General features: G+C 44.4%; 2 protein-coding genes and 1 long non-coding RNA gene across 3 annotated transcripts; 1 reads left to right on the forward strand and 2 right to left on the reverse strand.

Moving 5' to 3' along the window:
• Positions 1-7,086: 7,086 nt before the first annotated feature.
• Positions 7,087-8,387, reverse strand: LOC135505049 (glucose-6-phosphatase catalytic subunit 1-like). The gene is made up of 2 exons (XM_064924079.1): positions 8,299-8,387; positions 7,087-8,144 (listed from the first exon to the last, which is right to left on the reverse strand). Exon 2 carries the CDS (start codon positions 8,137-8,139, stop codon positions 7,660-7,662), a length of 480 nt encoding a protein of 159 aa, XP_064780151.1. The 5' UTR covers positions 8,140-8,144; positions 8,299-8,387; the 3' UTR covers positions 7,087-7,659.
• Positions 8,388-8,405: 18 nt separating this feature from the next.
• Positions 8,406-11,192, reverse strand: LOC135505050 (uncharacterized). The gene is made up of 3 exons (XR_010450203.1): positions 11,103-11,192; positions 9,668-10,874; positions 8,406-8,494 (listed from the first exon to the last, which is right to left on the reverse strand). It is a non-coding gene; the product is annotated as an uncharacterized LOC135505050 (long non-coding RNA).
• Positions 11,193-11,510: 318 nt separating this feature from the next.
• LOC135505048 (glucose-6-phosphatase catalytic subunit 1-like) lies at positions 11,511-15,429 on the forward strand. Its single transcript, XM_064924078.1, has 5 exons — positions 11,511-13,046; positions 13,309-13,418; positions 13,634-13,745; positions 14,153-14,268; positions 14,368-15,429. Exons 1-5 carry the CDS (start codon positions 12,817-12,819, stop codon positions 14,871-14,873), a joined length of 1,074 nt encoding a protein of 357 aa, XP_064780150.1. The 5' UTR covers positions 11,511-12,816; the 3' UTR covers positions 14,874-15,429.
• The last annotated feature ends 8 nt before the right edge of the window (positions 15,430-15,437 follow it).

Raw genomic sequence — 15,437 nt, forward strand, 5'->3', positions numbered from 1 at the left:
TGTGTTCGTTTACTTGGATGACATCCTCATCTTTTCGAGCTCCCTTCAAGAACACACTAAGCATGTCAGACAAGTACTCAAACGCCTCCTGGACAGCCATCTGTACGTTAAGCCGGAAAAATGTGAATTCCATTCATCCCGAGTACAATTCCTGGGATTTGTAGTGGAACCCGGTCGAATCCAAATGGACCCTAGGAAGGTAGGGGCGGTAGCGGATTGGCCCACCCCCAAATCCGTTAAGGATGTTCAGCGTTTCCTGGGCTTCACAAACTTTTACCGCAAGTTCATCAAGAACTTCAGTTTGGTGGCAGCTCCTCTCTCAGCTTTAACCAAAGGTGGCAATGCAAGGTTTTTTTGGGGAAGAGAAGCTGAGACGGCCTTCCAAGGACTCAAGCAGCGCATCCTCTCTGCTCCCATCCTGATACTACCGACTACGGATGAACCATTTGTGGTGGAGGTAGACGCATCAGAGGTTGGTGTCGGAGCTGTCCTGTCTCAGAGGGGTGAAGACAAGAAGCTTCATCCGTGCGCTTTCTTCTCACACCGGCTTACCCCGACTGAGAGGAACTACGATGTGGGGATCGTGAACTCCTAGCGGTTAAGATGGCATTGAAGGAATGGAGACACTGGCTCGAAGGGGCTTCTCACCCGTTTCAAGTGCTTACGGACCACAAAAATCTGGAGTATATCCAGCAGGCGAAGCGATTGAACTCTAGACAAGCTAGATGGTCTCTTTTCTTCAATCGATTCCAGTTTATCCTCACCTATCGGCCCGGGTCGAAGAATCTCAAACCGGATGCCCTGTCCCGAGTCTACGCTCCTGCCATTCGAGATGACACGGACATGCCTGTCCTTCCTGCTGCTAAGATTGTGGCTCCGATCTCGTGGCAAGTTGAGGATACCGTGAGACGTGCTCAAGCTAGCGAACCGGACCCTAAAGGAGGCCCTGCCAATCGGTTGTTTGTCCCCAAGGCAGTGAGGACTCAGGTCCTTCTGTGGGGGCACTCCTCTCGCCTCACCTGTCATCCGGGCGTAGGTCGCACCTTGGAGTTCATCCAGCGTAAGTTCTGGTGGCCTACCATAAGAGAAGACGTTGCCACTTTCGTCAATGCCTGCCCCGTGTGCTGCCAGGGCAAATCTTCTCACCTCCGCCCTCAAGGACTCCTTCACCCTTTACCTGTTCCCCACAGACCCTGGTCCCATATCTCATTGGACTTTATTACTGGACTTCCTCCATCCCATGGCAATACTACTATCCTAGTCATAATCGACAGGTTTTCAAAGGCGGCCAGGTTCGTCCCTCTGACTAAGTTACCTTCTGCCAAGGAAACGGCTGAGTTGGTAATTAATCATGTGTTCCGAGTCTTCGGCATTCCTCAAGATGTGGTTTCTGACAGAGGTCCCCAGTTCGCCTCAAGGTTTTGGAAGGCCTTCTGCCAACTCATGGGGGCTTCTGCCAGTCTATCTTCAGGGTACCATCCGGAGTCCAACGGCCAAACAGAGAGGATGAATCAAGAGCTGGAAACCACCCTCCGATGTATGACTCGTGACAACCCGTCCACATGGTCATCCTTTATTGTTTGGGCCGAATACGCGCACAACACCTTGCGCTCCTCCTCCACTGGTATGTCCCCGCACGAGTGTCAGTTTGGCTATGCTCCTCCATTGTTCCCGGACCAGGAGGCAGAAGTCAGTGTGCCTTCAGCCTTGAGATTCGTCAGACGCTGTCGGCTTATGTGGAGGAAGACCCGTCTTAATCTGATGCGTTCCTCACAGAGGTATCAACAACAAGCCAACAGACGTCGCCGTCCCGGGCCTACCCTGCGCCCCGGCCAGAGAGTCTGGCTCTCCACAAGAGACTTACCTCTACGGGTGGAGTCTCGCAAGCTGTCCCAAAATACATCGGTCCCTTCAAGGTTGCCAGGAGAGTTAACCCAGTTTCTTATCGCCTACACTTACCCAGATCCCTTAAGATTAATCCCACATTTCATGTGTCTTTGTTAAAACCTGTTGTTTTTCTCCCCTTGTCCCGGCAGACAGACCTCCCCCTCCGCCTCGTGTCATTGGAGGCCAGCCGGCTTATACCGTCCACCGGATACTAGATTCCCGCCGGGTGCAGCGGTCCTGGCAGTATCTGGTGGACTGGGAAGGCTACGGTCCTGAGGAGCGCTCCTGGGTTCCTGCCAGAGACATCCTGGACCCTGACCTCATTCGTCAGTTCAGGGTCCTCCACCCTGAGAGAGCTGGTAGGAACGTCAGGAGCCGTTCCTAGGGGGATTCTGTCAGGATTTGGCCAGGGTTGTTCCAGTTGTTTGTCAGTAGATGTCCCCATTGTGCTTTTTGTCCCTGTGTTTTTCCCTTGACCCCCATTATTGTTTGCACCTGTGTCTTGTTTCCCCTGAGTGTATTTAAACCCTTTGTTTCCCTCAGTTCTGTGCTCTGTGTTTGTATGTTGGCACCCTGCCCTAGTGTTCTGTGTGCTCTTGTCGATTCCGGGTAACGTTCTTGTGGTATTCTGTTTTTTGTTTTAGTTTAGTTTTGGTGAGTTTCTTTTTAGATCTTTTTGTGTTTTTCATTCCACCTTTTGGATTTGCCATTTTTTATTTTTAGGATTTTTTCTTCATTAAATACACCGTCTTAAGTACTGCTGTGTCTGCCTCATCTTCTGGGTTCTGCTGTCTATTCGTGGCTCAGTTGGTTAAGTGACTGTTTCTCACTCCGGAGACCCAGGTTCGAAACCGGGTCCTGACAGGCACCGACCGTGCTGATGCGTTGAAACATGATAATTATTAGAATATGGCAAGTATTCGTCAATTATTGCGTTCTATTCATGCTGGCTTACACGGGCTACCTAAGACATGAAACAGATAGGTGGGAGGGCATAGCCTACAGGCTGTCTGCAATTTCTTTATGCGTAATTTGCCTAAATGGGTAATGGAAACACTTCAACCAGAACATTTTTATCCGACACTACGTATTTACGACAATTTTTGTTGTTGTTGGTGTGACTTCATTATGTCCAGCTGTTTTGATCGACACAAGATAATTCAATGGAAGGGTAGAGCTGCCCCTTTCTCGGAGCGACACTCTAACCCGGAAGCTTATTAGAAATCCCACTATGCCTTCCGACGAACCATCAAACAGGCAAAACGTCAATACAGGACCAAGATTGAGTTGTACAACACCGGCTCCGATGCTCGTCGGATGTGGCAGGGCTTGCAAACTATTACAGACTACAAAGGGAAGCACAGCCGAGAGCTGCCCAGTGACACGAGCCTACCAGACGAGCTAAATAACTTCTATGCTCGCTTCTAGGCAAGTAACACTGAAACATGCATGAGAGCGTCAGCTGTTCCGGATGACTGTGTGATCACACTCTCCGCAGCCGATGTGAGTAAGACCTTTAAACAGGTCAACATTCACAAGGCCGCAGGGCCAGACGGATTACCCGGACGTGTACTCCGAGCATGGACTGACCAACTGGCAGGTGTCTTCGCTGACATTTTCAACCTCTCCCTGTCTGAGTCTGTAACACCAACATGTTTCAAGTAGACCACCATAGTCACTGTGCCCAAGAACACTAAGGTAACCTGCCGAAATGACAACCGACCCGTAGCAATCACATCTATAACCATGAAATGCATTAAAAGGCTGGTAATGGCTCACATCAACATCATTATCCGAGAAACCGTAGACCCACTCCAATTTGCATACCACACCAATAGATCCACGGATGATGCAATCTCTATTGCACTCGACACTGCCGTTTCCCACCTGGTCAAAAGGAACACCTATGTGAGAATGCTATTCATTGACTACAGTTCAGCGTTCAACACCATAGTGCCGTCAAAGCTCATCACTAAGCTAAGGACCCTGGGACTAAACACATCCCTCTACAACTGGATCCTAAACTTCCTGACGGACCACCCCAAGGTGGTAAAGGTGGGTAATAACACATCCGCCACGCTGCTCTTCAACACGGGGGCCCCTCAGGGGTGCGTGCTCAGTCCCCTCCTGTACTCCCTGTTCATTCATGACTGCATGGCCAGGCACAACTCCAACACCATCATTAAGTTTGCTGATGACACAACAGTGGTAGGCCTGATCACCAACAACGATGAGACAGCCTATAGGGAGGAGGTCAGAGACCTGGCCGGGTGGTGCAAGGACAACAACCTGTACCTCAACGTGATCAAGACTAAGGAGATGATTGTGGACGACAGGAAAAGGAGGACCGAGCACGCCCCCATTCTCATCGACGGGGCTGTAGTGGAGTGGGTTGAGAGCTTCAAGTTCCTTGACTTCCACGTCACCAACAAACTAACATGGTCCACGCACACCAAGACAGTCGTGAAGAGGGCATGACAAAACCTATTCCCTCTCAGGAGACTGAAAAGATTTTGCATTGGTCCTCAGATCCTCAAAAGTTATTACAGCTGCACCATCGAGAGCATCCTGATGGGTTGCATCACTGCCTGGAATGGCAACTGCTCGGCCTCCGACCGCAAGGCACTACAGAGGGTAGTACATACGGCCCAGTACATCACCGGTGTCGAGCTTCCTGCATCCAGGACCTCTTTACCAGGCGGTGTCAGAGGAAAGTCCCAAAATTGTCAACGACTCCAGCCACCCTAGTCATAGACTGTTCTCTCTGCTACTGCACGGCAAGCTGTACTAGAGCAGCAAGTATAGGTCCAAGATGCTTCTAAACAGTTTCTACCCCAAAGCCATAAGACTCCTGAACAGCAAATCAAATGGCTACCCAGACTATTTGCACCCCCCCCCCCCCACACACGCTGCTGCTACTCTCTGTTATTATCTATGCATAGCCACTTTAATAACCCTACCTGCATGTACATAATTACGTCAAATACCTCGACACCGGTGCCCCCGCACATTGACACATTGGATCTGTGCCTGTTCCCCCTGTATATAGCCCTGCTATTGTTATTTGCTTCTGCTCTTTAATTATTTGTTTTTCTTATCTCTTACCTTTTTTTTGGGGGGGGGGTGTATTTTCTTAAAACTACCTTATTGGTTAAGGGCTTGTAAGTAAGCATTTCATTGTAAGGTCTACTACACCTGTTGTATTTGGCTCATGTGACAAATACAATTTGATTTGATTTGAAGCACACCCTAGCAGTTGCAACTATTTTCTATGCAAACTTTCTAAATGTCGACAAAAAATCACTCCACAAGTGAATGGAAACATAGCTACTCACTGATAGATCTTTAAAGGCCGACTGCACTTCCTAATTTGGTTCGTTAAGAAATGATGGCTACCATGACTGAATTCAAACCTGAGTTGGTTTCGGGGTATGATGTTATTTTTTATTCTTTCGCCAAATAGCTTCAGCCGACTGGTGTGCGACCATGGTAAGTTGGTTTAACTTTGGGGGTATGATGTTATTTTTTATTTTTTGCCAAATAGCTTCAGCCGACTGGTGTGCGACCATGGTAAGTTGGTTTAACTTTGGATAGCCTATCTCCGGGCTAGATAGGGACCGTCAATCAATTACACAATGCAAATAAGACAATATTTTCATGTTGCACACCTTTAGATTTTTTTTAATGAAATACTTTCAATATTTGTATACGAATTTCGACAATTTATATTAAGTCATTGAAATTTTGAGCTATTGAAATGTTTACATATTGTCCCATGTACATTGTGCAATTTACCGATGGTCCCTAACTAGCCTCATAGGGATGACCAAAGTAAACCAAAAATGTCTTGTGCAGCTGCACCCAGAATTGATAATTACTTGTGTGCTGCCAGCTGTGGTTGTGTGGGCAGGATTGAAACAAACCCAACCTTCATTTACATTGTAAAACAGTCACGACCACAGTTGTGAAAAAAGTAAATAGTTGGAAGAGTGCAGGGTTAATTGCTAATTATGTCATTGCTCATTAGATTATTTTTTTCATTGATTAAGCAATTTTCTCTTCAACCATATGGTATATCCACTATAAGGACAAGAACATGTATATCTTATGTGTTATGTTATTCTAGTATACATTACCAAGGTATTTTTAATAGATTACCAACATTTCTGAAAATTATGGTAATTTACTGGGAGATTTCCAAATCGAGCTGTACTGTATAGATATACTATATCGTTTTATGAGGTGAGCATAGGAAGAAAACCCACGATGCACTTGAAGATAAGCGCTGAATGAGGGAAACAACATGGGGTTGGATGGATGTACAATATTAAGTCACCATAGGAAATATGCATGTCCGTCACAATACTTGGCAATGATAGGATGGATTGTCACTGACTTGATATCAGGGTCAAGTTAATAAAGTAGACTATTGTACAGTAGTGTTGACATGTGACAATGTATAGTCAAGTATTTATTGATTATTGCTGGTATGTTTGATTGAAGCAGTATACTTGGTATGTATCACTAATGCACAGATACACATGGTCATCGTTCTGTACACAAAAAGTGCTGCTCGTTGAGCCTCCATGCCCAAAACTCCCAACGTCAGTGGGCATGAGGTAAATAGTGTTGCTATGTATTTAGCTGTGGGTCGGTCGTCTAGTAGTAAATGTTTAATGTCCCTAGTAATAATTAATTAATCAGTATTGGCATTTTGGGTAATTTTCTCTGAAAAACTAACTCAAAGTTTAAAAAAAATATCTTTGTGTACACCAAGCAAAAGGGCTTTTGCTCATTAATCAAGGCAACCCTGTTCACAACATCATCTAGTAAATAAAATGCAAACACTTATTGTACATTATAGTACAACCAGTCTTGATCCTCACCGCTCAGGGTCCAGAGTCCAGGGCCTGATAATCACCCTTTGTCCTCTTGTTGTCATCGAAGGAGCCACACCAGCACAGTGTCATTCACTAACATCAAGTTGAACCCGAGAGACATAACCACCACAAAGAAATAGAGAAACTCCGGTATGAATGCTCTGAGACAGTGGAAGACTTATTCACAATGCTGAAGATAGCCTAGTCTTCTAGCATTGCTTACTGTAACAGAAGATTCAGCTGCTCACTGTCCTCCAAACTTTTCTACTGAATCACATGTTTTCACTTGTCTCCCCAGAAATGATATGTTGCTATACACTGGATTGCATATACTTTATGTAACATTTACATTTAATTAGGAACAAACAGAGCAATCTATTTGAAGAAACAGGTCTAGAGCTTCTATCTGCATTTTTGTCAACATTTTGTTATTGTCATACCCTTGTTCTGTTCAATGTTCTCTACCTATATAGTACTCCAAATACCCCAATTCATGTTGTTAAGTTCAAAAGAATACAAGATTTAAAAAAAATAGCTGACACCATTCAAACCAATGAGGGTTCAAAACTTTAAAGCCAATTATCTCAGAATATTTTTTTTGCAGATAGAGCCTTATATTCCCAAGCTCTTGAGGTGTTCTTGCTTCCCATACCCATTCCCACTCTCTGCTCATGAGCTTAGCAAGCCAATTCATTTGTCAAATCAAAACAGTTTCTGATAGTCCAACAGATTTACACACCTCCAGGTGACAACTACACTCAACTTCCACCATAGTCCTTGGTTTGTACAATAGTGTTGCCAAAGCAACTGAAATTACTTCAGTGTACATTTTTCTACACTTTTTTCACAAAGTGAACGATTGTTATGAAAATTTCAGCTTAGCGGCCCCACTTTAACCTGGGAAGATCCAGGAGGGTCCTCCGCGAACCAGAGCTGTGGGGATGAATAGGGCAGCAGCACACTTACTGACGGACAACACGTAGAACGTTGCCTGGTTCCTAGAGGGGAACATCAAGCCATCCAAGATCTGTAGCAGCAATAAGGAGACAGTGATACATCCCGCCCTGAAGGGGGTGCTGCTGTTCTTCTTGCTCTCGGTGTAGAGGGGCGAGTGCACGCCCAGGCCCAGGCCAAACAGGGTGCCCATGTTGCGCAGGAGGCTGGCAAAGGGAGTGGAGTCCATGTGGACCCATTCAGCCCTCACACAGCCCTTCTGGGCTTTCTCCAGGGTCCACAGCAGGTCCACGCCCAGAGCCTTCAGCAGCACGTAGAAACCCACAGCAAAGGAGAGCAGGAAGATGGTGGTGTTGAAATACTTCTTCAGACTGGCTCTGTAGATACACTGCACTCTGGAGAAGAACTCAGCCACCATGATACCTGCCATGGATAGAGACCAGGGAGTTTGTTATCAAGCTACAAGATCATTGAAATAAGATACAATAACTTTTACACTACACTACATGCTAGGCCTGGTTGCACATTTCACCAGAGTTCCTGGAAAGGACGACAAAATGAAAAGAAAATAACCAACCCAGCGCAGTAGCATCCAGGTTAGCAGGACCTGCGGGGTACAAGTGTCTTCATCTTGAAATCTAGACATCTAGAGTCCTGGTTCTCTGACCCGTGATGACCCCACTGATGACGTGGTGGGGAAAGTGGAAAGCCATGTAGACTCTGGACATGCACACCAGCAGCTCCACTGTACACAGCAGCATCCACAGCCCCACCTGCAAGAACCTGGAGATGAACAAGACACAAGGCCCTGCTCCAAAACAAGCCTAGACCGTACCTCCCCCTTTTGGGCTTGAGGGCCACATTAGGATTTTGAAATTCAATGGAGTGCAGCACAATTTTTTGTTGTTGTACTGATTTGTTTGTCAAAATCTATTTGAAGGCCAGAAAAAAAGGGAGTTATTTGCAAATATATAGATCCATGATAGTTTTTCCATACTTTCTATCTAGTTTTAAATGTTTAAGTATGGCCTGGAACGTTTAATAATAATCCCCCAGTAACAATTCGTTACTTGCTGAACATATCGAACTTTCTACTGTCTTTTCTGGGATGTCGAAATCAATTCCGAATGATTTGATAGTATCATTAGATCATCCATTGAAAGTTAGATTAAAGAAAGATGTTGACGCAGCGCATTTTTTTTCCCGCGTGCGCTCAAGTAGGCATTCCACTTTCCTCCGGCTTTTATTAAGCAAAGATGAAAATACATACTCACTCCTGACAGACACAAGCAAAAAACGCACGATATAAATGTTGCATCAGCCTAGGCTACACCTTAACATTAGAGATCTGACATGCTGTATGAGATGAAAACTAGACAATTGTTCAGTCTAATCAACTGTAGGCTACTAATAAGAGCATATGCATACAGCCTATGTGCGCGATCCACTTGGTCAGGGTAAACTAATTGGTAACGTTATGTATTTGTAGTCCATTTGTGTGTCAGGAGAAATTGTGAATGTGATCAAATGTAGTTTATATTCAAAACTGGGTTGACTAGGCTGTCAATACGTTTTCAATCCAAAATGATTAACTGGAATTAATCAATCAATAGTGATGACAGATGTGAGTTTTTTTTTTAGAAGGCCTACAGTTGCATAGAACTGTATGATGCAAACATTCATAAAGCTCAACCCTGTGAGTTCTGTTGTCTATCAGTTGTTGTCTGTGTCTAGGTAGAGGAAATCCCCTTCCTAATCTAGTCTAAATATAATGAATATGAACAAGTTTAAAGTTGCTGCAGTTTAACAAGGTTTTCATCGACCTCAGGGCCAGGAGGTTTTTCTTTCTCCCGTTTTTTTTTAAAACCATGTGACTTGATTAGGAAAAACTGGTCTCATCATAGCCCATATAAAATATTTTTGCAACTGATGAATCACTGTCATACCTTATAGGGTCCAGCGTTTTCCTGGTTAGGTTAACAGATAAGGAAAAACTCCAGGCCCCAGGGTGTAACAATTTTCCCCGCTCTGGGACCTATGGTGCCACCAGTCTGCTTGCAGTTGTCAGTTATCGTCAGGTATGTGGATGATCAGGGCTTTATTCAGGAACGTTTCTTGGGCTACTTTGATGTGTCAAGTGGGCAAGATGTGAACTCTATGTTTAACTTCAGGGAGAAACTTGTTCAAACCTTCGATGGCGCAGCTGTAATGGAATGTATCTGCTATTTGTCTTTCAAGCTAAGTCCCCTCCTGTTCCCTGATTAAGAGGTGATGACCAGTCCACTCTACTACCATTGTCAACTCTCTCCTGACATGAACTGAAGCCATGTCTCATGTGCCCGCTCATCCACTGGCACATTGAATGTTTCCTCTTCAAGCACAGTGCGTACCCCTATCAATTTTCTCTCATTACTGTATTTAGAGTCAATCACATACACAATCACATTATTACACAACAATGATTTTAGTCCTTGCTTGGACACTACTCATTCTTCTTTTGTCTAACTGTGTAGTGTGTTGTGTTATTGTTTTTTGTCTTCCTAGACAAATCCTGTCCTGCACTGAAGTCAAGCCTCCGAACACCTTAACTCATACCTCATACCCTCATTCAATCACTGCTGTGATCCCTTCCAAACACTGTGTAAGTAGCCCTCTCGTTCCCATTCCCTATATTGTACTATAAATGTCTTTGTTAAATGCTTTAAGTGAAAATTATTACTCTTGACGATTTTTGAAACACACTTTGACATCTACGTGGGTCTCCCATCCTCCTCAATTTTCCAAGTCACCAGCCTCCACTGGAATTCACTGTACACTTCCAACTGAATTCATTTTCCAGATAAGATTATTCTCTATGTATTTACCCTGCTGAATGGGAATCAATACTAAAGTGCAAAGGTTGTTATGGCCCTATGATCATTCATTTATTACATACTAAGACAATTTTGCTTCCACTTCCCAATACTACTATATTCTTGAGGTATGTTGAGTGATATGTATTGCTATACTCTGGCACACATCGGTCTATCTATGGCATTGCCGACCTGGTCCAGTTTCACAGGTGATGTGGAATTGTTTTAAGCAGGGGCTGTGTCTGTCCCATAGAAGTGGGTATCCTGGACCCACAAATAGTGTCTCTCTCCAAATAGAACCCTGTCATAGAGAGAGGACACCATTCAACTCCTTGAAATGTTACAACTTTGTAATGACTATATAATGACAATGCCAACTCTAAAAAGTGTAGTTTTATGAAAAATGTGTATTTTATAGGATTTATCTTCAAGACAACGCAAGGTCTCGTTCATGTGTATTTATTCCAAATTTGTAGTAAAAATCCATGACCTACAAAATGACAGAAACCTGATTTAACCCATTCCTTACCACTTCAGGACCAGGTTGAGCCAGTCCCCAATGGCAGCCACCCAGATGAGCTTGACCCCCACGTCCCTGTGCAGATAGAACCAGCTTGGGAAGAAACAGAAGAAGGTGGAATGCAGGTCTGCCACTGTAGAGGCTAAACCATCCCTCATAATGCCCATACTGGGTCTGCAGATGGATGGCCACCTCCACCCTCAGCTGTGGAAAAGATCCATGACTGCAGTGTGGATCCAGATCAGCAACCCAGGGACGGTGCACCAAAGCTGGTAGAGCTCCTCTGGAGCTCCAGGACGGTCTGTTCCCATCAGACTTTATTCAAGGTTAGGGCATTTGTTTGCCTTCAAGTGAACGTTGTAGGCAGGCTCCCTGACCTTTAGCCTACAACCCAACATGGAGCTCCTGTTTCCCAAACCGGTAAACAGAAGTTCTCTGCTCTGGAGTGATAAGCTAGCCCCTGAAACAGGATGTCTGTGTGATAGTGGGTGAATGTTTTTCCACTCCAGGACTGTACGTCTCTTGGCAAAGATTGTGGCAAGAACACGTTAAGCAGGCCAATGAAAATTGATTGACCTATTGATTGACCTTTTCATGTCATTACCACTTCAACCACATCCATCGCTATCATGTGAAACGAATGGCACGAAATCAATCAAAAATGCACTGACCTTATGACCTGCTGTAATGATAAGTTAATTTACTATTTCTTTCCAATAAGCTACAGCCTAAGGTGAGTCCTGTCTTGGGGGTTGTCTAATCAGACTTGTTTACAGCACGGTATCCAGGACCTAGTTTTATTGGTCAGTTATCTTTTCAGCATCTCTGGAGTAAGTCCCACACTATTTAATGATTGATTCCCTTATGTAACTGACAGGTGGGCTAGCCACAGGACACTGACCACAATTTTCACAAAATCATCAGAAATTCATTGTGTAACTGGCAGATTATCTGCAGGTCGTTGAGGAATGGGAGGATTTTGCACATCGTCAACATTTATTTAGCCTTTCATAATATAAAATAAACGCCTTTTGTTTTGCGTTCAAGCCTCAGTTTTGGATGTATTCCTTTTTTCGACAGTGTGCTGGTCTCGATCTCTTCCAGCCTTTCATAATATGACATTTTTTACATTTCTTATTTTTTAAATGTGTTTTTTTGAAACTGGCCAAAAAGGGGGCTTAGTAAGTTGGTACACGTGACTCTTTTAGTTCCTATCTTATCCATTTCATGGTCTTACAATGACAACTTACTGTATTACAAGAAAAACACTGGACTTTGCATTTCAATAGAGAAAAGCAAAAGCAATGCCGTTGTCCACACATCCCCTTGGTTGGCTTGTTTTGCCACAAACTATTGTGTAGGCTATTTGTTAGGTTTTATTGTGAATTCCACTGGTCAATCATAAATTTCGCTTTTTTGTCTCCATGCTGTTTCAGGGTGAGCGACACAGAGACACTGATTGACTTTTGTTTTTACCCCTCCTTTGTACTTGTTTGTATGGTCTCTCCTGTTAGTACTGTACAACCCTCACAAACTCCCCTGTCCTGTTGTGTTTTATTACACATGTGCAAGGTTCAAAGATCAGGTTGTGCATGCCTTTGGGTGGTGGGTCCCTCTGGTATAAAAACAACCGGCAGACTCTTACATAGCTACAGTGCTTTCCTTCTGCAACACATCTCACATTGGCTTCCTAGACGGACAGTTCACTAGGGAAAGTTGGAAAATGGAGGCAGTCACGGATGCCTTTCAGAGCTATGGGGTGAGCACCACTAATTACCTCCAGACCAACTATAAGGATGCACAGGGTTTGTTCCTATGGGTGTCCTGGGCTGCTGACCTCAGGAACACCTTCTTCATCTTCTTCCCCCTTTGGTTCCACCTGCGGGAGTCAGTGGGTATCAAACTCATCTGGGTGGCAGTGATCGGAGACTGGCTCAACCTGGTCTTCAAGTGGTGAGTCCAGCTGAGCTTATGTACTGCTGTTATGTATGGTTTGAGTGTGTTATGAAGTCATTATATAGGTACCCTTCAAATATATGCTTACTGGGATACCAATTTAGAACTTGATCAAATGTGTCCCTTTGGCTACATCTGGACACATTGAAATGTAGGTGTGAATGTCTGTGTGTGTGCACTGTCCCTGTCAATTTAATAAAATAAAATGTGATAATTAAATTCCCTGCATTAGTCTAAGTGGCTTGTGCTTTCCTTCCAGGATTCTGTTTGGCGAGAGGCCGTATTGGTGGGTTCATGAAACACCTTACTACAGCAATACCACTGCACCTCACATTGAACAATACCCCATGACCTGTGAGACTGGCCCAGGTAAGAAGCATCACTTTACTTCCATTTATTTTTTCCCATAGTGCCTTATGATATGAAATGTATATGCTGCGAATCAATGAATATAGCCAAAGCTTTATCATTTTCATGATGTTGATAATATTCATGTTTTAGAATCCTCTACAGTATTGTTGGGTTTTCATTTTACTTGAATAAAGTGCTATGATCATGGACTGAAGTATGCCTTTCTCTGGTAGGCAGTCCCTCTGGTCACGCTATGGGAGCCGCAAGCATCTACTACACACTGGTCACCTCCATCCTAGCCATCATGCTGACCAAGAAGAAGACGAGAGCTTCCACCAAGGGCATGTAAGTTCCAGAGCATTCAACCCCTCCTTCTCTTGTCCTCAATTATCTTATCCTTGTTTACCATTTTTAGTTCAGTGCTTATCAATGTTCTCTGTGCGGCACCGTAGCTGATGATTTACCATGAAAAACTAACTTTAGTTGTCGAAGGGAAGGGGATGTGCCAGAGTGCATTCGAGTTGTTTTGTTGTGAAACCGTAGCCAAATTGATATGGGAAATTGATAAAGAAAGCAACAGTCTATTTAAACTGATTACATGTGCAGTGGTAGAAGACTAGTCACCTGTAGTGTCACACACGTTTAGTTGTAGTCGAGGTTTCTTGTACACTATTATAGCAGCCAGACAGTTTTCAAAACGCATATGACGTATTTGCTGACAATTCCTCGCCCTATCGCCCTTGTCTGGGCAGGTATCTGCGGGGCACTTTGTGGGCATTCTTCTGGGCAGTCCAGGTGTGTGTCTGTCTCTCCAGAGTCTTCATTGCTGCCCACTTCCCCCACCAAGTCGTCTGTGGAGTCATCACAGGTCAGTATAAAGCCCTTATAACAACCCTCATAACTATGGCACAAAATGTGCAGATTGTTCAACTACACGATGCTAATATGACGTCTATTTGATTTCCAGGTATTGTTGTGGCCGAGGCCTTCAACAGAACCCAGTGGATCTACGGAGCCAGTCTGAAGAAGTACATCTACACCACCCTCTTTCTGCTCTCCTTCGCTGTTGGCTTCTACGTGCTGCTGAATTCTCTGGGCGTGGACCTGCTGTGGACCTTGGAAAAAGCCCAGAAGTGGTGTGTGAGGGCTGAATGGGTCCACATGGACTCCACTCCCTTCGCCAGCCTCCTGCGCAACATGGGCACCCTGTTTGGCCTGGGCCTGGGCGTGCACTCGCCCCTCTACACCGAGAGCAAGAAGAACAGCAGCACCCCCTTCAGGGTGGGATGTATCGTTACCTCGCTGCTCCTGCTGCACCTCTTTGACTCCTTCAAGCCCCCCACTCACACCGCCGCCCTCTTCTACCTTCTGTCTTTCTGTAAGAGCGCCACTGTCCCCCTGGCAACCGTGAGCATCATCCCCTACTGCATGTCAGGAGCATTGAGTAGCGTACAGAGCAAGAAGCATCTGTGAGGTCGTTGACGGCTGACGCACATAGACTTATGTATATGGAGCTCACTCCAGAATTGAACAGTGTTCACTGGTGCTTCAATCTTTAATCATTCCATATATTGACCTTCTTCCCAAATAGCCAAAGAGATGAACAATCTATTGTGGTCTTTGTCTACCATACATACAGTCAGTCACTGTAAATGTCTTATTTTCCTATATACGCTTAGTGTGGACACTGAAATGAAAGAACTATCCAGCGTATTACTCAGAGGCAATTAAGACACTGATTTAATTGTATTAAAAAAAAAAATGTAATTTAGAAGTAGTTCAGTGCGAACTCAGGAGCCCAGAAAGTGAATGTTTCCTTGCAGTTGCTTTGACTAAACCTCATTTTGAAAAAAGATAAAGCAAACTAAAGTCCAGGAGAATATGAGCCCAAAACTTTAGTGGCCTGCTTTACAGTGTGTTCTAAGAAAGTAATATATAACAATGTTCATATTTGTTTTGTAACTGTGTTTTTCCTGTTAAATATTTTTGGAAATTGTCAGATATTTATAATAAAAACCTTTCAAATACATCCCTTAC

Source organism: Oncorhynchus masou, chromosome 18 (genome assembly GCF_036934945.1).
Source record: "Oncorhynchus masou masou isolate Uvic2021 chromosome 18, UVic_Omas_1.1, whole genome shotgun sequence".
NCBI lineage: Eukaryota > Metazoa > Chordata > Actinopteri > Salmoniformes > Salmonidae > Oncorhynchus > Oncorhynchus masou.

Coding starts and splice junctions, on each gene's coding strand:
- LOC135505049 (XM_064924079.1), bottom strand. CDS start 8,139: ATGGTGGCTGAGTTCTTCTCCAGAGTGCAGTGTATCTACAGAGCCAGT.
- LOC135505048 (XM_064924078.1), top strand. CDS start 12,817: ATGGAGGCAGTCACGGATGCCTTTCAGAGCTATGGGGTGAGCACCACT. Junction 13,419..13,633: donor GACCTGTGAGACTGGCCCAG/GTAAGAAGCATC, acceptor TTTCTCTGGTAG/GCAGTCCCTCTGGTCACGCT. Junction 14,269..14,367: donor CGTCTGTGGAGTCATCACAG/GTCAGTATAAAG, acceptor TTTGATTTCCAG/GTATTGTTGTGGCCGAGGCC.